Raw genomic sequence first — 25,405 nt, 5'->3', positions numbered from 1 at the left:
CCAACTATCACCTATCCATACACCCATCTATCATCTATCCATTTACCCAACTATCATCTATTCATACACCCATCTATTATCTATCCATCCACTCATCTCACCTATCCATCCATCATCCATCCACTCATGTATCATCTATCCATCCACCCATCTAGCACCCATCAAGCATCTATGTATCCATCAATCAACTATCCACTCATTTATCATCTATCAATCATCTTTCCATCCATCTATCATCTATTCATCAATCTACTCATCCACCCACCTATTACCTATCAAGCATCTATTCAACAATCTATCTCTCCATCTATCATTTATCTATCCATCCACTTATCATCTATCTATTCAACCATTTATCATCTATCAAACATCTATCCTCCCACTATCATTTATCCATCCACCCATCTATCATCTATCCATTCACCTATCATCTGTCAAAAATTTATCCTCCCATCTATCATCTGTCCATCCACCCCTTTGTCATCTATCTATCCACTCATCTATCAATCATTTATCAACCCATCTACAATTTATCCATCCACTCATCTATCATCTGTCAATAATCTATCCATCCACCTCTCTGTCTTCTATCCATCCACCCTTCTGTCATCTACCCATCCACCCGTCTATCATCTGTCCATCCACCCATCTATCATGAATCTATCCATCCATTTATCATCTATCTATCCAACCACTTATCATCTATCAAACATCTATCCTCTCATCTACCATCTACCCATCCACTCTTCTATCACCTATCTGACTTATCATCTATCAATCATGTATCGACCCATCTATAATCTATCCATTCACCCATCTATCATCAAACTATCTATCCATCTGTCACGTATCCATCCACTTACCTATCATCTACCAAAAATCCGTCCACCCATCTATCATCTATCCAACCACTCATCTACAATCTGTCAATCATCTGTCCACCAAACTATCATTCATTCATCCATCCACCCCTCTTTCATCTATCAATCATCCATCCACCAATCTATCATCTATCAGTCATCTATTCACCCATCTGTCATCTATCCATCCACCCGTCATCTATCAATCCACCCATGTATCATCTATCCATTCACACATGATCATCTATCCATAAACTTATCTATCATCTATCAATCATCAATCCACCAATCTATCATCTATCCATCCAACCATATCATTCATCAATCATCCATTCACCCATAAATCATTAATCCATCCACTCATCTATCATCTATCCATTTACTTGTCTATCATCTATCTATCCACCCAACTATAATATATTTGTACGTCCATCACACCCATCTATCATTTACCCATTCACCCATATACCATCTATTGTACCACCCATCTATCATCTGTTTATCCACCCATCTATCATCTATCAATCATCTATTCACTCATTTATCATCTATACATCTACCTTCTTTTTTTTGAGTTGTAGTCTCACTCTGTTGCACAGACTGGAGTGCAGTGGCACAATCCTGGCCACCACAGCCTTGACCTGCTGGGCTCCAGCGATCCTTCCGCCTCAGCCTTCCAAGTAACTGGAACTATAGGTGTGCACTACCACGCCCGGCTAATTTTTTTGATTTATGGTAGAGGTGAGGTCTCGCCAAGTTGCCCAGGTGGGTCTCAAACCCGTGGGCTCAGGCAATCCACTCACCTCGGCCTCCCAAAGTGCGAGATTACAGGCTGAGCCACCAAACCCGGCCATATACATCCACCTTCTAGCATCTGTCCTTCTAATCATCTATCATCTATCCACCCACCATTCCATCCATCTATCCACCTACCTGTCATCTATCCATCCACCCATCTTTCATCTATTCATCCACCCATCTGTCATCTGTCAATCATCTATCCTCTGATTTATCATCCATTCATCCACCCGTCTATCATTTATCAATAATCCATTCACCCATCTATCATGATTCCATCCAATTATTTATCATCTATCTATCCCCCATCTATCATCTATCCATTTGGCCATATCATCTATCCATCAACTCATCTATCATCTATCAATCATCAATCCACCCATATATCATCTATGCATCCACTCATAACATTTATCAATCATCCATTAACCCAGCTTTCATCAATCCATCCACCCATCCATCATCTATCAATCATCCATCTACCCATCTATCATCTATCTATCCACACATCTATCATTCTTTCATCCACGCATCCATCATCTATACATCCACTCATTTATCATCTGTCAATCATCCATTCAGCCATCTATCATCAATCCATCCTCCCATCTATCCATCCACTCATCTATTCTCTATCTACTCATCTATTATCAATCATCTATTCATCCATCTCTCATTCATTCACCCATCACCTATCCAGCCACCCATCTATCATCTATCACCCACCTATCATCTGTTCATTCACCCATCTATCATCTATCAATCATCTATCCAACCTACTGTCTTCTATTAATCCACCCATCTATCATCTATCCATTTACCCATCTTTCATCTATCCATCCACCCATCTGTATCCATCCACCTACCTTTCATCTATCCATCCACCCATCTACCATCTATTCATCCACTCACCTATTCACCCATCTATCATCTGTTCATTTGCCCATCGATCGTATCAATCATCTATCCAGCCTTTTATCTTCTATTCATCCACTCATCTATAATCTATCCATCTACCCATCTCCCTTCTATTCATCCACCCATCTATCAATCTATCCACCCATCTATCATCTTTTTATCTACCTATCTGTCATCTATCCATCCACCCATCTATCATCTGTTCATTCACCCATTTATCATGTATCAATCATCTATCCAACCTTCTGTCTTCTGTTAATCCACTCACCTATCATCGATCCATCTACTCATCTATCATCTATTCATCCACCCATTGTTTCCTATCTATCTAATTTCTGCTGAGTCTTCCAGGCTGCTGGCACCCTGCCCCATAGTTGGCCCTTTGTAGAGTTTTCCTTACTCTATTCTTGTGAGTGCTCTGGGCTGGGAGCACACACTGTGTCTCTGTGTTGGGGATTAGGATGCTTGAGTAATTTGCTAGTTACCTCATCAGAATATAGCTGGATTTGATCCTGTAGGTGTTCAACTACCCTGTCCATCTCAGACACACTTGCTATCGGGCAATCTCACCTACCAGGAGCTGGCTGTCCAGGGAGGATTCAGGAGTTTTCTTAGTCATAGGAGAGGCCACTCAGTCAACTGGCACTCGCAAAGAAAATGACTATTAATTATCAGTCAGTGGGCTTTCTCAGAAGTTCTTGGAAAATTGGTGTATTAGGAAGAGAGCAGAGCTCCAGTGTGTCCCCCAGGTGTGCCATTGATAGGTGGGGTGGACACTCAGTGCCTTCTTCATGGAGGAGACAGACACCCCTTGCAGCTGCTAGGTAGGGCTTGAGAAAGTCACCACTGCAGTGACAGGACACTGATCCTGACCAGCTGGCATGTGTTGTTTGCCCTCATGGCCTCCTTGGTGAATCCTAGGACTCAGTAGTTCTCTGTGCTCTATGGTTCACTGGCCATACTGAAACAGAGTCACAGAGAGACCTCCCCTACCCCCACCCCATGTGCTTCTCAGAGAGTGACACACTCTGGGGCCCCGTGTGGGCTTGGTGTCCCTTGGTGGGATCTGAAGGTGCAAGTCAAACCATAAGGAACTGCCTGGAATGCATCTCTGTCACCATCAGTTCCTGATGGAAGAATACAACAGCCATCTGGAGACCCAGGAGCCTCCTGAGAGGCAGATGTGCGTGTCAAGGTGGGCATCATGTTGTCTGTTTCCTGACACAACATTGACCTGGTTAAGGTCAGTGAACTCAGTCCAGCAGTTGAAGACACAAGTGAGTTAAGTGTCCCCCCCTGACTCTGCCCAGTAGCACTGAGTGATCCAGGAGTAGCCGCCTCAGGCCTTTGGCTGTGGACTGTGCCAAGCTGATGTTGTGGCCTGTGTTCATGTAGCCTCTGAGTGTCCAGACTCTGAGAGGTCAAGTGGAGACCAGCTTGCCTGTCCTTGAGTGAGGAAACATGTGACAACCATGTGCCATGACGAACGGTGTGATGCCTTGTTTTGCTCTGCCGGCTTTCTGGATCCTGTGTGTGTCATAAGCATGGTGCAGTCCGTGTCCCAGCCCAGTCAGGGGCCTGGTGTTGAAGCCAGTTAAATTCACCTCTTCAGAGGCAGTGGTGGGTAGGGATGGATGGTTGGGCCAGACCAGGCAGTGCTTTCACCCCCACTGCGAATCAGCAGGTGACAAGGTTCTACCTGCATGGCACACCACAGAGTGTTCTCTAGCAAAGCTGTTAGTTGGATCTAATGGTGCCCTGTACGAAATGTCAGTAGGCGATTTCCAGGAATTTTAAAGCACCACGTGAGGCTGGCAGACCTGACCTGGGTCGATAGAAAGCATCCGGTCTCAGGAGTCACTGCAGCAGTGACTTTCTCAAGCCCTACCCATCAGCTGCAAGGAGTGTCTGTCTCCTCCACTAAGAAGACACTGAGTGTCTACCCCATTCCTGAGAAATGCAAAGGGGACCCCATGGCTCAACCTGGCTCAATTGGGCAGCCACCAGCTGGTTCATTCACTCCATGTTGCGGCCCCTGTGTCCACACTCCTGCATCCGGGGCCAGCCTTTGTTCTGAAGGCCAGTCCACAAAGAGGCCAATGTGAGACAGCCCATGGGTATGTCTGGGCAGAGCCTGTTCATACCCACCTCACACGTGTTGGAGGGAAATCCCAGGGCAGAGGCAAAAGTTCAGCTTTGGTGTTTTGTATGATCAGGAAGAGATAGGCAAATCAATGCAAGAAAACTAGATTTTTTTAAAAAAAAGAAGAGATACCTTAAATCATTCAATACCAATAAATCTCCCATTCTTAGTGCATAGTTTCCTGTCTGTCTGGGTTGCCCATTCTCCATGGGATGCTAGTTTGATGAGAGACTGTGACGGCTCCTTAAATTGAGGCACAAGCCACCCTCTCTCAGTGCCCTTAGACATGTGCCTCCTCTTCCTTCCCTGTCTTTTTCATATTTATGTAATAAAGATGTGTGTATTTTCATAAACCATTAAATAAGTATGCCACATGGTCCATTAAGACATCAGCTAACAGGCCCAGAATAATCATGATGGAGTGAAACCACCATCCTGATCCCTGGCAGGTGACTGGCCATCCCTCCCCTCAGGAGGTTTCTCCTGGAGACATGGAGTCAGCTCCCGGGAAGCCTGGTCCTCCTGCCGGCCCCTCCTGGGGACCCGAGGTCTGCTCCCTGCTCCTAGCTGGAGCAGAGACCCACCTTCAAAAGCCGATAGCAGAGCCTGTGATGAGGCCGGCTGCTCGGAGGCTGTGACACACCACGGTTTCTCCTGTACTGTCCCACCAGGACCCCTCGGGTGGACACAACAGTGAGAGGCTTCCGCTGGCTTCAGCCCTGCAGTGAGACTCCAGGGAGGAGGACTCACAGTCCTCTCCCTTCCCTACCCCCTTCTCTATCTCTCCCAATACTCTCTCTGTCTCTATTTTTCTTCTTTTCCCTCTCTCTCTTCCTCTGTCTCTTTCCAGTATGAGTGCACATGTGTGTACACACACACACACACACACACACACACACACACACACACACACACACACTGCCAGCGGATACTGAAGCCACCCAGATGGAAGGCTGAGGAATTCTCTCTTGTCTTTCTCCATAAACACCAGTCCTGTGGCTCGTGGAGACATGGCAGGGCTGCTGTGTCAGGGTTTGTCTTCTACAGTCAAGCCCCTGAATCCAAGTGTGATACCCTGTCCTGCGGCAGGGTCTGTAGACACCCTGAGGGCGGCAGCGTGGACAGTGGAGGAGGGGCCTGCATGCTCCTTGGGGACTCAGCACCGACTCTAGTGGGATGCTCCTTCCCAGGCTGTCTCTGTCATGTGTGCCATGGAAACGCCAGCCCCCGATTGCATTATATAGAAAATAGGCATATGCCGGGTTTTAGTTGATATTAGTGTGATTTGTCAAACCCTCTAAAAAAGAATTTAAGGTGGTTTAAAAGGAAAAAATAAAGCACACACAGGTTAACATAAAGAAATATTAAGAAAAATAGAAATTTAAGAAAATTGCCGTTAAGAGCCATGATGAAATTTCACACTTAGCCATGTGCTTCCTGGGTGTCAGAAAAGAGACACACATTAATGTGTTTTCATTAATATTTTCATGGGAAATGTTAGCAGAAAGTAAGTCCACCCCCTCCCTGGGGGGACAGTTTCCCTGGCATAAATGTGTGAGGATGGCTTAGCTCAGAGCCTGTGGCAGTGTGGGAGCAGGGGCCATGAGAAGGTTCTCTGGCAAACAGGAACTGGATTCGTGGCTGGGCTTTCCATGAGCTCCAGGCACTCATGGTGGAGCTGGCCGGTCAGTGAGCTGCTGCGCTTCCTGGTCCAGGCCGGGGCGCTGCCTTCTGGAAGGGCGGAACTAGAAGAACCAGACAAGTCACCTATGCAGGTAACCTCCCTCTGAGGGACCCGTTTCCTCACCCTGGCGCCCAGACCGTGCGGGAGGCACCCTCGACCAGGAAGGCTCCAGCATAGGTACTGTGCTATGCTGCTGACCGGGAGCCGCGCTGGCCTCTGCTGCGCCACTGCAGAAGCCTGGCTGCCCAGGGGAGGGACCTGCAGGTGGCAGCTCCAGAAGGACAGAGCACAGCCGGCCCTTCCTCCAGCACGGGACTGGGATCTGCTCTGGTGTTGGGTCAAAGGTGTCTTTGAGCTCCCAGAGTCTCAAAGACCTCGGTACACAAAGTTCCAGCCTTGAAAGATTCTCATACCAGACCTTCAAGTCAACCAGGAAGCGTCCAAGCACTCAGAAACAACACGGCTTCCCCACAGTGTGACTTTGGCGTGGCTTTCTGGGCACGTTCCCTGTGAGTTACATCTAGCCTCCGCTAGGGACTGCCATGAGCATGTGGCAGTGCAGGATTATCTAATACTGACCAGTTCCACACCACAGGGGAGGCCTCCCAGAAGAAACAGCATACCACTGAGCGCACCTTCCACGAGGGGGCACATGCACTCCCATCCTGGCTCTGGCTCTGCGTCACGCAAATGAGCGTTTGGGCCTTCTTTTTGCTTCCAGTGCAGGAAGGGGATTCTCATGAGGTGCCAAAGCCACTGCTGCAGAAGTCACCTTGAAGACACTCTTCTCCCCAGCGTGGCCAGACCCAGGGCATAGCACTCAACCACGTTTTAAGGAAGCAGAACTGTAGCCCAAGCTGGTTGTAGCAACAAAACCGAGAAGGAACACTGGAATGAAAAGAATTCTGCGTGAAGCCTGGCAATGTGAACACAGCAGCAAGAATGTGAAGCTCTGTCATGATGCAACCACCAAGACTGCTCATTGCACTCTGTGTGGGCTCACCAGGAGCCTCCACAGGACCGTCCCACACACCAGACTTGTGACCCTGGAAAGAGCCCTCTATAAGGCCCCAGATGGCCCTAGGCGGGCCTGGTCTTGGATGGCCCCGGGAGACCCTGTGGATGATCAAGCATGGCCTGAGTGGTCCCTGATGGTCATGTAAAGCCCTGGATGGCCCAAGGAAACGGCAGATAATTTTACATGGCCTAGGTGGCCCTTGATGATCTTATTGTCCCTGGGTGACTCTAAGAATCCCTGGACGGTCATATGTGACCCTGAGAGACCCTGGATGGTCATGAAAGGTCTGCGTGAACTTGGGTGGCTCTAGGTGGCTGTGAATGGCCCTAGATGACTCTGTTTGCTCTGGATAGTCTTGGGGAAGTTGCATACTTAGCTATGGATGGTCCTGGATGACCATGGATGGCTGTGGCTCACCATGGATGGCCGTGGCTGACTATGAATGACCGTAGATGGTTCTAGATGGCTATGGATGGCTTCTGTAACTCAGGGTGGCACCAAAGTAGCCTAGGTCATCATGGGTGGTCTTGGGGAAGGAGCATGAGTAGCTATGGATAGTCGTGGATGGTGATAGATGTCTGTGAATGATCATGGATAGCCCCTGTGACTCAGGGTTGCCCTGGATTAGCCTAAGTAATCAGGGGTAATCTTGTGGGAGGGGAGACTTGAGTTGCTGTGAATCATCCTGGATAGTCATGGATGTCTGTAGAAGGCTGTGTATGACCCTGGATGGCCATGGATGGCTGTGGTTGGCCATGAATTGTCCTAGATGGGTGTGGATGACTGTGGATGGCCATGGATGGTCCTAGATAGCTGTGGATTGATGCAGATGGCTGTGGATGGTCCTGGATGGCTGTGGGTGGCTGTGGATGACTGTGGATGGTCCTGGATGACCATGGATGGTTCTGGGTGGTTCTGGATGTCCATGGATGACTGGCTGTGGATGGCTATAAACGACTGACCATGGATGGTAGTAGATGGTCCTGGTTGGCCGTGGATGGTTCTGAGTGGCTGTGGATGGTCGTGGATGGCTATAGATGACTATAATGGCCGGGGTTGGTCCTAGATGGCAATGGATGACTGTGAATGGCTATGGATGGCTGTGCCTAGTTCTGGATGGCTATGAATGCTCCTGGGTGGTCATAGATATCTGTGGATGGCCATGGATGGTTATGGATGGTTCTGGATGGTCATGAATGGCTATGAATAAACCTGGAAGGCCATAAATGGCTGTGGATGGCCATCAATGGCTATGGATGACTGTGGATAGCGATAGATGACTGTGGATTGCTGTGGATGGCCATAGATGGCCCCTGTGACTCAGGGTGGTCTTGGATTAGCCTGGATGATCATGGGTGGTCTTGAGGGAGAGGCATGAGTAGCTATTCATAGTCATGGATGGCCATGGATGACTGTGGATGGTCATGAATGGCCCTTGTGACTCAGGGTTGCCTTGGGTTAGCCTAGGTGATCATGGATAATCTTGTAATATGAAGGGGTATGAATGACCTTAGATAGCCATAGATGACTGTGGATGTCTATGGATATCCCCAGGTGACCACAGATGTCTGTGGATAGTTCTGGATGGCCACAGATGGCCCCTGTAACTCAGAGTAACCTTGAATTAGCCTGGATGATCATGGATGGTCTTGGGGAAGGGGAAAAGTAGCTATGGATGGTTCTGAATGACCATGGATGGCTATGAATAGACCTGGAAGGCCATAGATGGCTGTGGATGGCCATGAATGGCTATGGATGGCTGTGGATGGCCATAGATGGCCCCTGTGACTCAAGGTGGGCCTGGATTAGCCTGGGTGATCATGGGTGGTCTTGAGGAAGGGGCATGAGTAGTTATGCATAGTCATGAATGGCCATGGATCTGTGACTGGTCATGGCCCTTGTGAGTCAGGGTTGACTTGAATTAGCCTAGGTGATCATGGGTAATCTTGTGATGTGAAGGGGCATGAATGGGTATGAATGATCCTAGATAGCCATAGATGGCTGTGGATGTCTGGTCCCCATAACTCAGGGTAACCCTGAATTAGCCTGGATGATCATGGATGGTCTTGGGGAAGGGGAAAAGTAGTTATAGATGGTCCTGGATGGCCATGAATGGCTGTAGATGGCTGTGCATGGGTGGTCCCTGTGACTCAGGGTGACTCTGGATTAGCCTAGATGATCATGGGTCATCTTGGGTGCTTATGATGGTCCTGATGAGTGTGAGTAACTGAATGGCTTTGGAAGACCCCAATTGTCCTTTAGTGACTATTAGTGGCCCTAGATGGCTCTGGAAGACATTGAACATTCCAATGATCTTAGATGGCCTGGGTGCTTCTGGGAGGCCATGGGTGCTGTGGATGATTCTGAGGGTGTCACAAGGACCTTGTAGCCCCAGATGACTCTGGGTTGGGTTGTCCTGGGTGACCCAAAGTGTCCCAGATGCCCCTAAACGAGCCTGGTTGATCTTTGTTGGTTCTGGTGGCTGTGGGAACTGTGGATGACCATGGATGGTGCTTCCTTACTTGGTATGGCTGTGGGTGACCTTAGCTGACCCTGGGTGACCCGGAGCATATGAGGGCGGTCCTGGCTACTCTGCCATACCTCTGAATGACCTTGCTAGCCCCGGATGTCCCTCAGAGATGCCCTGAGGGCCCCTGTGTGTACATAGGGGGTTCTGGAGGGTGTGCAGCCCCTTCCCTGCAATTGTGAGCTGTCCTGCCATGTTTCAAGATGTCTCTGGCATTGCAGCTGGTTGTGGAGACATACCCTGGAGCGGGGGAGGGCGGTGCTGACACGGCCTGTGCTCCGTCCCCAGGCGTGGGCTTCACAGTCATCCTCATCTCGCTGTACGTGGGCTTCTTCTACAACGTCATCATCGCCTGGGCGCTGCACTACCTCTTCTCCTCCTTCAGCACAGAGCTCCCCTGGGTCCACTGCAACAACTCCTGGAACAGCCCCAACTGCTCAGACGCTGGCCCTAACAACTCCAGCGGCGGCCCAGGCCTCAACGATACCTTCGGGACCACACCCGCTGCCGAGTACTTCGAGTAAGTAGGCATTGCCCCCTCTGGGAGCGGGAGGGACAGGGTCAGGCCCTCAACGGCAGTGTCGTGGTATCACCCAGCCCCACTACCTGCCAGGGTGGAGAGGATCATCCTGGCCAGGATCTGCCCCCTGTGCCAGCCCTTAGCATTCTGGGGACGTGCTTCTGAGTCATGTTGGTGGTCCTATGAGCTCAGTACAGCCTCGCGGAGTCAGGACATAGCAGGCTAGAACTTGGAGCAGGCCTCTTGCAGCTTCTTGCTCCCAGCAGTGGTGCAGGTGGCAAGAGCTGCCAGGGGCTTTGGGCACTGGGCTCTTGGGGCGGCAGTTGTGCCTCTGGTTGATCCTCCCCTTGCCTCCACCCTACCCTCCCCCTGTCCCTAGTTCACCCTCCTCCTTGCCTCTGGTTCACCCTCCTCCCTGCCCTACCTCTCTCAGGGGCTGGGCTGAGCCATATCTTTCAGACCCTTGTGCTTTTCAGGATGATGCCTTTCGGGGAATGACTCCAGCGTCCCTAGAGAGTCCCTGTCTACAGGGTGCATCAACTGTCCACTCTTCATGGTTCTCTTTATCACACACACAGCTCGCTCTCTCTCTTCCTCCGAGCCCCTCCCCCCGACCTGCACACTCATGTCCAGTGGGACCAGCCGGCCTCCCAGGTCTCTTCCTACTCCCCATCCCCTGAAGTGGGTTCTTTCCCAGAATCTGGCTTTTCTGAGTCCCTTTGGGCCTCGAGTCAACCTCTGCTGGCCCCTCATCATCATCACATGGCCTGGCCCAGCCTGGCAGGGCCAGGGCTACCCCCGTGGTCCACCATCTCCCTGGCACCTCTAGGGAATATGTGTGTGTGTGTGTGCATGAGACACCTTGCCCCAAGCCACACTCCACCCAAGGCTGCCCCTTCTTGAGCGACCTCCCCCTAGAGTTTTACCCTGAAATGAGAGCTGGCAAGTGCACCACAGAGCAGGCAGGCCCTCGAGGGGTGCCCAGCTGGAGCGGTGCACCAGGCTGTGGGGGTGCATTGACCTTCATGCACCCTGCCAGCCGAGCTCAGCGCCCTTGCTGGGTTGCCCATCCTGACTAAGGCAGGGTCTCTGAAATGCAGCATCTGTCTCCGAGACGAGGGCATTTGTGGCCACTGACTCAAGACAAAAATGACCTTTTGGTGGCTTGGGATCAGGTCTGAGGAGGGTGGAGATGAGTCCCACCATGGCAGAGCAGGGCCACCAGAACCTGGCAGGGCAGAGACAGTCCAAGCTGGGGCTCCAGGAAGGGGTTCTCGGGATGAGGTCCAGCTGGATTCAGAGGGCAGGGCATGGGCGAGGAGTATGTCCTGCCTGGGATATGTCTCAGTTTGCCTGAAGGACACCTGACCAGGCACCCATGAGAAATGGGCACAGGCAAGGTTATCTGAGTACCTGGTAGGACCCTTACATGTGATGGGCAAATGAGAAGTGACACAATTGTCTAACAAGGGACAGTCTCCCGGTCGCCCAAGTGCACTTCAGCATCCCAAGGGAGAAAAACAACCATTGCTTGCAGTTGGCGTAGTTACCCTCCACTCCCTAAACTAATGCCCTGGTCAATGGGAAGGAGGTCCAGGCTGCATGTGCTCTGATGGTGTCCTCAGCTCTCGGGCTTAGTGTGCAATCGAAGAGGGGACGGCAGGAGACAATGTGTGGGCACACAGAGCTGGGGAACAAAGACCATGGTGTGCAGGGGGAGGGGCCTGTAAGTTCACAGTATTTGAGGGATGGGCAGGCTACTCTACCACCAAAGGATACTCTACCGCATTTTCTCTAGTTACTCTGTCATGAAAGGATGCTCTGTTAAAGTTTCTCTATCACCAAAGGAGGCTCGATTGAAGTTGCTCTATCACCAAAGAATACTCTGTTCAAATTACTTCATCACTCAAAGATGCTCTGTTGATGTGACTCTGTCTTGTCCCCAAAAGATATTTGATTGAAGTTACCCTGTCACCAAAGGGTGTTTGATTGAAACTATTCTCGTTCCATTGAACTATAATTGCAGACTTGGCTATTTCCCTTCACAGTTTGATCAGTTTTTGCTTCCTTCATGTTTTGAAGCTCTGTTATGAAATGTTACCTGTTTATGCATATCACATCTCTGATCTGACCTCTTTACCCCATGAAATGTTCTTCTTGGTTCTATGTCTTGTGCTGAATTCTGCTTTGTCTGATATCACTATGGTCACCCCAGCTTTCTTCTGATTAGTGTTTGCAAGGTATATCTTTTCCATCCTCTTATTTTTAATCTATACGTGTCAGTATATTTAAGGTGGTTTCTTATGGACAACCTAAAGCTAGTTCTTGCTTTTTTATCCAATATGGCAAGCTCTGTCTTGTAATTGGAGTTCCCGTTAAAAGTTGGCAGTGTGGTTGGATTGAAGCCTTCCATCATGCTATTTCTTTGTCCCATGTTTTCTTTGCTTCTTGTTCCCTCTTCTTAATCTTTCTTTTGAATAAACTAATGTTCAGTCTTCCATCTCATCAACACTACTAGGCTTTGCCTTGATGTTTGGTGGACATAACAGGGTTTACAATGCACACCTTCAACTACTCTCAGTCTGTCTTCAAGTGACATCACACCACTTCACATATGACTGAAGGACCTAGACAGTGCACTGCCCCCAAATGCAACCTAAACATTTTACGGTGAAACCAGGTGTGTGCAGTGTTTTGGAATCACATTGTGAGCAGGTCCCAAATACAGGAGCGTGCTCCTGAGCCTGTCCTTCGCTCGTGTCCACCAGGGTCTGTGGGCACCTGTGGCCGCTTAGCTGAGTTTGCTCCTTTCTCCAGGCAGTGGGCAAAGGGTCCTGTGCCATGAGGTACCATTGTGTATGTCATGCACGTGCATGTGGGGGACACTGTACCTGCCCAGGTGTGGTTGGATGGCAGGCAGGAAGTCAGTTATTCTGGGAGAGGTCTGGGCTGCTCTCCAATTCCATGGGGCCTCAGAGGCTCTCTGGGATGAGGCTCAGCTGGGATAGCAGAGCGAGGGGGCATTGGCCAGCAGGCACAGAGCCAGGTACAAGGCAGAGCCAGGGGAGGGAGACCTTGGGACTCCCAAAAGGTACAGCTAAGGCAGGTGTGACCTCTTCCAGGGCAGGTGATGCTCCCCACACAGTGGGGGCATCAGGCAGCCTCACGAGCGAATGACTTGCACCCTCGGCAGTGGCGGTGGCAGTACCAGTGGGGCAGCAGTCTGTCTGCCCTACCCACCTGGGTCTGGGCCTGGCACCTGGGGCGGCACAGGAGCACTGAGCTCAGCCCTTTCAGAGCCTGTCAGGCATTCCCTGCTGCCAATAGCTGGTGTGTCTGGCTCTGATTCTGGAGCTTAAAGACTCGGATTCTGAGCCAGGCTTGGTGGCTCAGCCTGTAATCCCGTGCCTTTGGGAGGCTGAGGAGAGTGGATTGCCTGAGCGGGTTCGAGACCCGCCTGGGTAGGCGAGACCTCATCTCTACAATAAATCAAAAAAATTAGCAGGGCCTGGTAGCGTGCACCTGTAGTTCCAGCTACTTGGAAGGCTGAGGCGGAAGGATCGCCGGAGCCCAGCAGGTCGAGGCTGCGGTGGCCGGAAGCGGCCACTGCACTCCAGTCTGGGTGACAGAGTGAGACTCCAACTCAAAAAAAAAAAAAGAAAAAGAAAAAGACTCGGATTCCCACAACATGGCACCGTGGCACCTGCAGCCGTGCAAAGCCCTGGAAAGCTGGGCTCAGCCACATTCTGCCAGGAGTGTTGGGCTTATTTCCTGGGGACCTCAGGGACCCACAGTGAAAGCAAGTCAGGCAGCAGTGGTTCTTCTGCCTGTGGCATACGCACGGCCTCACCTTAGGCCCACAGCTGCCATCTGGAAAGGCAGTACAGCGTCTGCCTGTTGCCAGGTACATACAGTAACGGTCATGCCGCCACCTTTCCTGCAGATGTCACCAGGATTTAATGAGTTACCATATGGAAAGCACTGGGATCTGTACATGGGCTGATACTGCATGGCTGGCTGTCAGCTCCATCTTATCTCCACACTGACTTTTGTCCTACCCTCTGGGAATCCCTCATAAAGTTGGGTGGAACAGGTGGTGGATTTTGACGGAAGCAGGGACAGAATCGCCCAACACATGGGGTCCTCGGGGTCCTCAAGCAGCCATGGTGGCACTAATGGCTGCCATGAGCCTCCACCCTCAGAAAACAGAGTGGGTGCCTGCGTGTCCTGCATTATTTCTAGAGTCTGCTCGGCCTCACCCCTGCAGAGGAGCCTGGGGCCATTCCGTGGCAGGCGTCTGGATGTCTTGTATTATTGAATGAGTCTGCTCAGTCTCACCCCTACAGAGGGCCTTGGGTTGTCCTGTAGCAGGCGTCTGGTTATCTTGCATTATTGCTAGAGTCGGCTCGGCCTCACCCCTGCAGAGGGACCTGGTGCCGTCCCGTGGCAGGTGTCTGGGTGTCCTACATTATTGATAGAGTCTGCTTAGGCTCACCCCTGCAGAAGGACCTGGGGCCATCCTGTGGCGGGCATCTGGGTGTCTTGCATTATTGCTAGAGTCTGCTCAACCTCACCCCTGCAGAGGGACCTGGGCCATCCTGTGGGCAGCAGCAGGTGCATCACACAGCACTTCCTTCTGGTCTCTATAGCTCCTTTCCTTCCAAGACCTGAGGTGCTCATTCCCTCCCCTGCTCCAATGAGCAGGGCTGCTGAGCAGTGGGACCAGGCCTCCTGGGGCCTCCCTTGTGCTGGGTGCGTCCTGCCATGCTATGTCCAGCTCAGGCCTGGGGGCAGCATCTCCAGGCCCCGTTGACTTCCCTCTGCAGGCGCGGCGTGCTGCACCTCCACCAGAGCCACGGCATCGATGACCTGGGCCCTCCGCGGTGGCAGCTCACAGGCTGCTTGGTGCTGGTCATTGTACTGCTCTACTTCAGCCTGTGGAAGGGAGTGAAGACCTCGGGGAAGGTGAGGCTCCAGACTTGCAGCTGGGCCCATGGACATAGGGCCACCAGAGGCACATGTGGCCATGGTTGAGTTGGGGGTCGACCCTCTGGTATACATGTATGTGGTGGGTTAGGAGTGAACACATAGCCATGGCTGTCTTTGGGGTTAACATGTGTCCATGTTTGGCTTTGTGGTGGACACGTGGCTGTGGTTGGGTTGGGGAGGTGGACCCTTTGGGACACAGAGTGTGGTTGGATTGGGGTTAAACACATGACCATGACTGGGTTGGAGATGGACATGTGGCCGTGGTGGGGTTGGGGTGAGACATGGCCGTGTGTCAGGAGTTGGGTTGGGAGTGGACATGTGGCCATGGTTGTGTTGGAGGTGGACCCTATGGGGCACATGGTTGTGGTTTGGTTGGGGTTAAACAAGTGACTATGGTTGAATTGGGGATGGGCACGTGGCCACAACTGTGTTGGGGTTAGACGTGTGACCATGGTTGGGTTGGAATTAGATACATGGCTGTGGTTGGGTTGGTAGTGGACACATGGCTGAGGTTGGGTTGGGAGTAGACATGTAGCTGTGGTTGGGCTGGGAGCAGACGTGTAGGCATGGTTGGGTTGGGGTTAGACACTTGACTATGGTTGGGTTAGGGTTAGCCATGTGGCCGTGGTGGGGTTGGGAGTGGAGATGTGGTCATGGCTGGGTGTCACGTACACACATAGCTGTGTCTAGGGAAGGGCATCACAAGGGAGGCACCTCCTGCAAAGTGTTTCCAGCAGGAAGGCAAGCACGTCTTTTTTTCCCAATTAAATGATTTCGGTTGTTCTATGGGCCCCCAAAGCCTCTCTGACCAACTGTGTCCTTCATGTGCAACTGTCCCTGTGGTGTGGTTCCCGCCGTGGGACCTTCCATGAGGACACGCCCAGAGTTACCCCCACACATCTTGCAGTGCCATTCACATGGTGTGAACTCACTCATCAGGAGGCCACTGCACCCGCCAGCTCCCAGACAGACTCAGGAAAGGAATGTTCCTTTCCCGCCAAGCTGCTGCTGCTGTTCCAGCCCCCGGGGACATGTGCAGGACAGAAGCCCCCCAGCCAGCTCACTCCAGAGGGCATTTTCTGGGCTGGTGTTATGAAATGTCTGGGGCTTTCGGCTCCCCCTCATGGGCACCTCTGTCTCCAGGATGCCACCGGGTGCCTGTGCTTGTCTCGTGTCCCACTGCTCCTGCTGGGGCCTTGTAAGAGGCTGGGCAGTATGGTGACTGTCCTCTCTGCAGGTGGTGTGGATCACAGCCACTATGCCATACGTGGTCCTCACGGCCCTACTCCTGCGTGGGATCACCCTTCCAGGAGCCATTGACGGCATTCGAGCATACCTGAGCGTCGACTTCTACCGGCTCTGCGAGGCATCCGTGAGTACACCCACTCACTGCCCCATCCACAGGGGCCACAGGCACAGGGAGAGTCCTAGGGTTCCATGCTCACTGTCCCATAGGTCTGAGGTGTGACTTGCAGAAGTCAGGGCTCCCTCCTCAGGAAACCAGTGACACATTGAGCACGATCTAAGTCAGATGCTCTCAAAAACTGTGTCTAGAGTCAGGCTGTGATTCCTTCAGCAAAGGAAAAAATAATTCTTAGCTAAAATATTTGGAGAGGAGACTTGGCCATGCCGTGAGAGATGGGTTTCTATTGATAGATATCTGGACCGGGCATTATGGCGCATGCCTATAATACCAGCATGTTGGGAAAGCAAGATGGGAGAATCACTTGAGGTCAGGAGTTTGAGACCAGCCTGGACAACAGAATGAGACTCCATCTTTAAAAAATGAAAAATAGGGCTGGGCTCAATGGCTCAGCCTGTAATCCCGTGCTTTGGGAGGCCGAGGTGAGTGAATTGCCTGAGCCCATGGGTTCGAGACACGCCCAGGCAACTTGGCGAGACCTCATCTCTACAATAAATCAAAAAAATTAGCCAGGCGTGGTAGCGTGTACCTGTAGTTCCAGCTACTTGGAAGCCTAGGCGGAAGAATCACCGGAGCCCAGCAGGTCGAGGCTGCGGTGGCCGGGAGCGGCCACTGCACTCCAGTCTGGGCGACTGAGTGTGACTCCAAATTAAAAAAATAAAATAAAATAAAAAACAAATGTTGTAATTAGCCAGGCATGTTGGCACATGCCTGTAGTCCCAGCTACTTGGGAGGCTGAGGCAGGAGGATCACTTGAGCCCAGGAGTTTGAGGTTACAGTGAGCTGTGATCACACTGCTGTACTCAAGTCTGGACAATGGAGCAAGAGCCTGTCTCAGAGAGAGAGGGGGGTGGAGGGGGATGGGGAAGGAGAGAGAGAGAGATGGAGGGAGAGGGAGGGAGAGAGAGAGAGAGAAGAGAGAGGACAGAACCATGTCTAGGAAACAGGCCTGATTGGAAGTTGCCATTGGTAGCAGGTTGATGTGACAGAAACGACAGCTCTCAAGGGGCTGTTGGAAGTCAGGTGGACTAGATAAGACAACTTGTGGTGCCCCCAAACCTCTCGGGGTGTCTGCATCACTGTGAGAGGAGGGTGTGTCCGGAGGGGAAAGGCAGTCTCAGCCAGGGCAGGGAGGCCCCAGGAAGGTTTGCCCAATGGGGATGGGTCAGTGGAAAGTCAGTTCTAGGGTCCTCAGGAAGCAGAAAGGTATAAATCTGAGTCAGCTATGGGGCGGAATGGGGGGAAGGGACAGACAGCTGTGGTCCCAAGTGCCCCAGGAAGCCCCAGGGAGGTGGGAGCTGGCAGGTGCAGTGAGAAGAAGGCATGTGGACATGGTGCTCTCAGGCCCACAGGGCAGCGGGGGCCACCGCACATCTGGGTGTGGGTGGGAAGCCCATGTGAGAATGGGAGGTAAGGGGCAGGCACAGTAGGCATGTTCTGTGGGCGCTGAGAAATAGGGGATGACCAGGGCAGCAAGCTCAGCAGACAGCAGAGCCAGGCAGGACCCAAGAAAGCCAGAAGTGTGCTTACAGGAGGGGCATATGGCAGTTAGAGCCCAGGGCTCATCCCAGAGGAACAGGCAGTCTCAAGAGGAAGCAAACAGACCCAAAGCAGACACAGGCACCAGGAAGGTGCTCAGAGGACTGGTGACGCTGAGAAAAGGCTGTCAAATATGAGGGGGATAGATAGATGGGATGGATGGATGGAAGGTAGATGGTAGGTAGGTAGACCAGAGCTAGAAGGGGAGGATTGATACAGGTAGATATATTCAGAGAGGATAGATGGTAGATAGACGGATGATTGATAGGTGATGGAGATGGTAGATATAAATAGATGGATGATAGGTGATTGATGGATAGATGATGATGGCAGATGGATGGATGGGTGGGTGGATGGGTGGGTGGGTAGATGAACAGGTGATTGGCAGGTGGACAGACGGGTGGGTGGGTGGATGGACAAACAGACAAATGGATGGTAGATGGGTGGGTGGGGTGGGTGGATGAATGGATGGATGGTGGATGGATGGGTAGGTGGATGGTGGGTGAATGGATGAAGGATAGGCGGATGGATGGATGGATGGGTGGATGGATGGATGGATGGGTGGATGGGTGGATGGATGAATGAGAGATGATAAGTGGGTAAGTGGAGAGAAAGAAAGAAAAGGTGGGTGGATAGATACAGGTGTGTGTGTGTGTGTGTGTGTGTGTGTGTGTATACATATATATATAAATACATACATACATAGATGAATGATTGATAAGTTATATTGTTAGATGGATAGATGATTGATAAAGGATGGAGATGATAGATATAACTAGATAAATGGATGCTAAATGATTGATTAATAGATGATAGAGATGACAGGTGGATGATGGGTGGGTGGGTGGATGGATGACGGATGGATAGATGGGTGGATGGATGCAAAGGAGAGATCAGGAAAGAGCAGGAAGGAGAGGACAATTCCAGGTGCTGGACAGAAAGTGCACCAGGTAAGGCCCCGAGAGGCAACTGTGGGCACTGGATCTGGGTGGCGTTGAGGTCTGACCATAGCCCCGGGCAGCTGTTCCTGGTGGTGAGCACAGTATGTGGCTCTGGATGGCCCCGGCAGGGGAGGGGAGGGCTGAGAGGAGACAGGCACTCCCCGTGACACCTGACCCTCTTGTAGCTACCTGACCAGGCAGGCCAGCCCGTGACCAGCACCAGGGCACATGGAACAGCCCTCTCCTAGCCACGCTCCTATAGGCCGGTGACCCCGGGAGGGCCCAACCCTGAGGCTGCATGTGGCGCCTTAAGGCTGTGAATGCCGTTTGCTTGTTGACAACGAGGTTGCATTTTGGGGCCTGTGGAGGCGGCACAGCTGCTCCCGGATCCCATGGTGTCTAGCGGGGAACAGGGAGTGGGGAGCACATGCCAGTCCTCTCACACGGCCTCGTGACAGCCCTGGCGATGGCCTCTGGCACCTCTCGTGCTCTCTGCCCTGCCCTTGCAGGTGTGGATCGATGCAGCCACGCAGGTGTGCTTCTCCCTGGGCGTCGGCTTTGGGGTGCTGATTGCCTTCTCCAGCTACAACAAGTTTACCAACAACTGCTACAGGTGAGCCCGAGTTCTGTTGCCCAAAGGGGCCTGTGGGATCCATGGGGCATCACCGAGGCTGGGGGCTTGCTGACTCAGAGATGGCAGATTGGGGTGACCAGAGCACAGGTGGCCTGGGCTCATAGGACCTCTTGGCCACATGTCGTTTCAAACAGAGGTGACGGGGTGACAGGGGTGGAGAGAGCCACCAGTGGGCTGCTGTCTCCCGCTTCGAGGGCACCACTGAAGCATGTGAAGGCATGTGTCACCCCGGAGGGACCTTCCTAGATATGACTGCCTGTTTCCCCACTGAGGGTCCAGAGCAGCCAGGACAGTCCGGCTGCCTGCCAGGACACGCCCTCTGTGCTCCCTTGCTCAAGGCCCACCCAAGTCTGTTCCCACATCCCTGAATGGCCAGTGCCCCCCAGCTGGCACCTGAAATCCATGCCGGACCCCAAGCCCTCCCAAACACAGAGGCAGAGTTGGATCACCTGGGACCTGCTTTCTCTAACCTTAATGGCTTTTGTTTACTTTCTTTTCCATCATGGGGACAAAAACACAGTAAAACACAAAGTCAGCAGCACGGCAAAACACCCAGACAGACCACTGCAGGGGAACCACAGAGGGCAAGCTGGACAGTGGGTCCCAAGACAGCCCTGCCCGGATGCACCCTGCACCCACCTGTAGACCAGCAGCCCCTTCACAGGGTCTGTGGGACACACAGGCGCCCTGGGGAGGACTCTGGTCCCCGCCAACTCAGGACCCCTACTTGCCTCTTGGCCCTCAGGGTGGGACCCCAGACCAGCAGCGCCTGCACCCCTCAAGTTCATGGGGAACACCGCACTGAGCACTGCCAGACCCACCTATCAGGATCTGTGTTTTAGGGAGGTCCTCGGGAGGCACACGCTCCTCTGGGTTCTGGAAGCTCTGCCTGACATCTCCCTCAGTGAGGTGGAGGAGGGATCCATGGCAGGGTTGGCAGGGCACACAAGACGCTCTCCTGTTCTACCCTGTTCCGAGTCCCAACACTGAGGTTTTGCCTAAAGCGGCACTCCTGGGGACCCAAGGTGGCCTTGAGAGGCACAGCCAGGGCCCAAGGTAGCCTTTAGAGGCACAACCGGGGCCCCAAGGTGGCCTTGAGTGGCACAGCTGGGAGCCCAAGGTGGCCTTGAGAGGCAAAACCAGGGGCCTAAGGTGGCCTGAGGACAGCTCTGCCAGGCTATGGAGGGGCTGGCACTGCTCACTGAAAAAGCGCCCCTCCAGGCCCGCCCACCCCCTTCCCCAGACACAGTCAATCAGGAATAATGATGAAAATTGCAGCTTCCGCGCTGAGCCAGGCAGGGACAGCTTGTCTTGTTCCCGCAGAGACGCGATCGTCACCACCTCCATCAACTCCCTGACGAGCTTCTCCTCCGGCTTCGTTGTCTTCTCCTTCCTGGGGTACATGGCACAGAAGCACAGCGTGCCCATCGGGGATGTGGCCAAGGACGGTGAGCCCTCCGCCATACCCCAGCCTGCTTTCTGGGCGCTGGCCCCTCGCTCTGGGCCAAGTGTCTTCCCTATACGTGAGAGGGAAGCATGCAGGCCTCCAGTGACATCCGTGAAGGTTGCTGACTTGAGCAATGGCTGCCATGGCCTGCACATGCGCCATTGCCCTGAGCTGGCCCCCACATCCTCCCTCCCCCTTTCGGGCCCTCCACCTGGGGCTGCCCAGCCAGTGGAGCCTCGAGCCCAGAGGCCGCTGAGCTTGGCACCTCTGTGCCTCAACCTGCTTCCTACAGACATCACGTGCGGCATAGGGCCAGGGTCAAGGGTGGGTGTTGTCCTCGAGGGTCCCCAGGCATGTCTACAATCTGGCCATACAGCTCAGGGAAGGGGAGGCCTGGGTTGTCCCAAGCAGCACTTGAAGGCAGGGCTGGACGGCAGTTCGACCTGCCAGAAAGAAGGGGGATATTGCTGACATAGCCACCAATCTGCTCAGAACCCTCTTCCGACAAATGCCCAGAGACCAGGACACGCTTAGATGGGGTGTGGATGACAGGAAGGTCTGAGGTCTCCGCACAGGTGTCCCTGCCTGCCCACCTGGCCAACACGAGGGCTAGGTGTCTGCATACCTGGGAGTCATCACCGCAAGGGTGGGAAGGGGGCAGGGCTTGGGGTTGCAGATGAGTCGGCGGGAGGCCCCAGCTCAGCGGGACATGTGCTAGGCAGGCAAGAGCCAGGAGGCCAGGCAAGGACACCGGGCTGAGAGGGGCCCGGGCGCATGGGCTGTGGGGTGGAAGGCCATGGGGTTGGAGCCCTTAATCGGTCAGCCTGGCCGCCCAGGGCCTCCCCAGGGTGCTTGGTATCCTATCTGCAGACGAGACCCCACACCTGTGTCCAGGCTCGCTCAGCAGTGGAGACGTGCCAGACACCCACTGCCCTCCAAGACTGACCCCTGGGTCTCTGCTTAGGCTGGTTGCCCAGGCTGGTTGCCCAGGCTGGTCTGGAACTGCTGGTCTTAAGGGACCCTCCTGCCTCAGCCTTCTGCAGTGCTGGGATGGCAGGCGTGAGACGCCGCGCAGCTGCTGAGCTGCTTTTGCTGCTCAGAAGAGCCCCCGTCTGGTGTGGGTGTGTCACTGGCTGGCCTCCGCCAGGGTGGGGTGAGGTAGGGCAGCAAAGGGCCCACCTGGCCTGTTCCCTGAGCCCTGGGTGGGGCCGACCTCGACAACCCCTCTGACCCCTGCAGAGCAGGCACCAGGACCTCGCTTAGCAGGCAGGAGCGGCTCAGGACCTGAGAGCTCCCTGCCCCTACGCGTGCAGCGGACATCGGGGTCCTGGTCCAGCCGGGTGTGTTCTGAGCCCGGGTCCTTCCTCCAGGATGCAAGGGTTGAGAAGAGCTCATGCAAATGCATTCAGGGCGCAGGATGTGCTCGGGGCCTCGGAACGTCCGCCGCTCTCTTGCCCTTTTTTATGATAAATAGCAACCACTGGCCGGCGCCTCCATGCACCCCTGGAAATAAGTTGCACGTCTTCTGTGCATTTCGTGGCAGAGTAAATGTCATTTCTGGCCCTAATTCTCAAGAAAACGGGAAATGTTAGCTCAGATACAGAAGGGAAGGAGAGATGTTGACACTGCGTTCATCGAGCCGGCAGCGTCTTCCCGGACTCCAGGCGGCACCGCACAAACCTCAGAGCGCCTCACACACACCCGCCCCTCCCGCACCAGAGGCTACCCTGTCCATGGGAGGCTGGAGGACTGTGGAGTCCAGGTCCCACCCCGCTGCTTGTCTGACGGCAGGGCCCGTGGAAGACTTTGGGGAGGCGGACCCCCTCTGGTTTCAGATGGGTCAGTGCCCATCCCTAGGTGGAGCCAGACCCATGCCTTGCGAGACTTGGGGAGTTCGAAAATGCCACGTGGCATCTCGCAGGCCGAGACTCTGGAGCGCGTGCTGGTGGTGGAGGAGGCACATCTTTTAAAATCGGCCATGAACATGGCCACTCTTCCGTTGCCTGCAGCTGTTTTCCACTTTGGGGTCACTCGAGACCAAGTTGTACTGAGTCTTGGGGTGCCTGCTGCAGCCCGTGCCCCACCTCTCCAAGCCCCAGCCTCCTCTGAGTCCTCTCTGCTGGTAGCGGGAGGCACCTGTGGTCCCCCCAGCGAGCCAGGGCAGACACCTCCTCAGCCTGTGTCCGTGCCACCCTCAGCCCGGCATGACCCTCGCTGGCTGGGACAGCAGGTAACAGGCTTTTCTCTGAGCCTCAACGAGGGCCCCTCTGGTTCCAGACATTATCACCACATCAGTCAGGGCCCTGTGTTGGTGTGGGAGCTCCACATGCGTCTGAGAAGCCCCATATGAGAGGGACCTGCCCCTGGCCATCTGCGCTGCACCGGCCAACTGAGCACGGGCACACCTGGCCCCTGGGGGGAAGACTCAGAGCTCTCGTGTGCTGGGGACATCCTTCTAATCAGTCTCCCAGAGGTCAGGAACATGTTCACAGCATATCACTGAAGTTAGAAGTTAGGCCACTAGGCAGTGTGAATGTGTGTTCTTGCATGTGTGTTTTGCTTGTGAGCATGCACGTGCAATGTATGTGTGTGTCCGTGCATGAATATGTTCATGCATGTGTGTACATGTGTGCATGTCTGTGCATGTGTTTATGCATGTGTGTGCATGTGCTTGTGGGTGTTTATGTGCTTGTGTGTGTTCATGCATGTGTGTTTGTGTGTGCATGTGTGTTAGTGTGTGATTTGTGGCTGTGCATGTGTGTCTGTGTGTGCATGTTTGTGTGTTCATGTGTGCTTGTGAGCAAGTGTGTGCATTCGTGCATGATTGTGTACGTGCATGTGTGTGCATGTGTGTTTGTGTTTGCACATGTGTGTCTGTGTGAGTGTGTTTGCATGTGTCAGTGCATATTCATGTGTTTATGTGTGAACATGTGCGTTTGTGTGTGCTCGTGCATGATTATGTCCATGCATATGTGTGCACGTGTTTGTGTGTTTGTACATGTGTGTTTGTGTGTGTTTGCATGTGTCTGCGCGTGCTTATGTGTGTTGTGTGTGAGCGTGTGTTCATGCATGCCCATGCATGTGTGTACATGTGTCTTTGCACATGTGTACATCTGAATGCGTGTTCATGCATGATTGTGTGTGTGCACGTGTGTGTCTTGCAGACATGATGTGGACAGATAACTGGAAGGCCATCATCGGTGCCCACGGCCGTTAGGGCAGGGCCTTTCCTCTGGCCTATCCCCATCTGCTCCCACCCCGCTGCCCGTGTGGACTCCGGTTGGGAGGAGCATGGCGTGGACGCGCAGGGGCCCTCGGGGGGTCTGGAGTCCTGGGCAGGTCCCTGAGTCCCCGGGCAGGACTGGAGCACGCCACTCGGCGGCCGAGCCTGCGTGATGCAGGCGCTCCCTTCCAGGGCCAGGGCTGATCTTCGTCATCTACCCTGAGGCCCTCGCCACCCTCCCGCTGGCCTCCGCCTGGGCCGTGCTCTTCTTCATCATGCTACTCACCCTGGGCATCGACAGCGCCGTGAGTACTGCGGCCCCCTCCGAGGCGAGGCCCTGAGCCCCCAGGGCCCCGAGCCCAGTGCACTCGAGGATGGAGCCCGTGCCTGGGGCCCGAGCAGCCCCACGCCAGAAGCCTTTCCTTCCACCTGGGGCATCATGGCTGGCACCGGCGATGCCCTCGCCTCCTCCCACCCCAGGGCATCATGTTCCCTGCCCCCTCCACCACAGGCTCCTTGGCAGAGTGGGTGGCGGCCACAAGTGCATGGCCGGCCCCTCCCATCTCTGTGCGTGGCTCCCATGCACCCCACACTCCCCATGGGAGTTTCCAGGGAAGAGTGGTGGAAGGCACTGGCTGCGGCCCAGGCCTGGCTTCAAGGCCTGTACTCAACCCACGTGTTCATGCTCAGGGAAGCGGCAGGCCCGGCCTTGCCCCCCGCCCTCCCCTCCCCGCCCCCCCC

General features: G+C 53.5%; 1 protein-coding gene across 1 annotated transcript in view; it reads left to right on the top strand.

The window, feature by feature from the left end:
* The window catches only part of SLC6A3 (solute carrier family 6 member 3), a 48,534-nt gene that overhangs the window by 4,464 nt on the left and 18,665 nt on the right, over positions 1-25,405 (top strand). Inside the window, exons 3-8 of the mRNA XM_008068665.2 lie at positions 10,237-10,468; positions 15,295-15,433; positions 16,695-16,829; positions 19,870-19,973; positions 21,318-21,442; positions 24,857-24,969. Of these exons, the coding sequence (XP_008066856.1) occupies positions 10,237-10,468; positions 15,295-15,433; positions 16,695-16,829; positions 19,870-19,973; positions 21,318-21,442; positions 24,857-24,969 (848 nt within the window). The remainder of the gene's footprint in view (positions 1-10,236; positions 10,469-15,294; positions 15,434-16,694; positions 16,830-19,869; positions 19,974-21,317; positions 21,443-24,856; positions 24,970-25,405) is intronic.

The sequence above is a fragment of the Carlito syrichta genome, unplaced genomic scaffold (assembly GCF_000164805.1).
Source record: "Carlito syrichta isolate Samal-C Ts95f unplaced genomic scaffold, Tarsius_syrichta-2.0.1 Scaffold311469, whole genome shotgun sequence".
Classification (NCBI taxonomy): domain Eukaryota; kingdom Metazoa; phylum Chordata; class Mammalia; order Primates; family Tarsiidae; genus Carlito; species Carlito syrichta.
The sequence above is the reverse complement of the archived record's forward strand: the minus strand, read 5'-3'. Positions and strand labels throughout refer to the sequence as shown.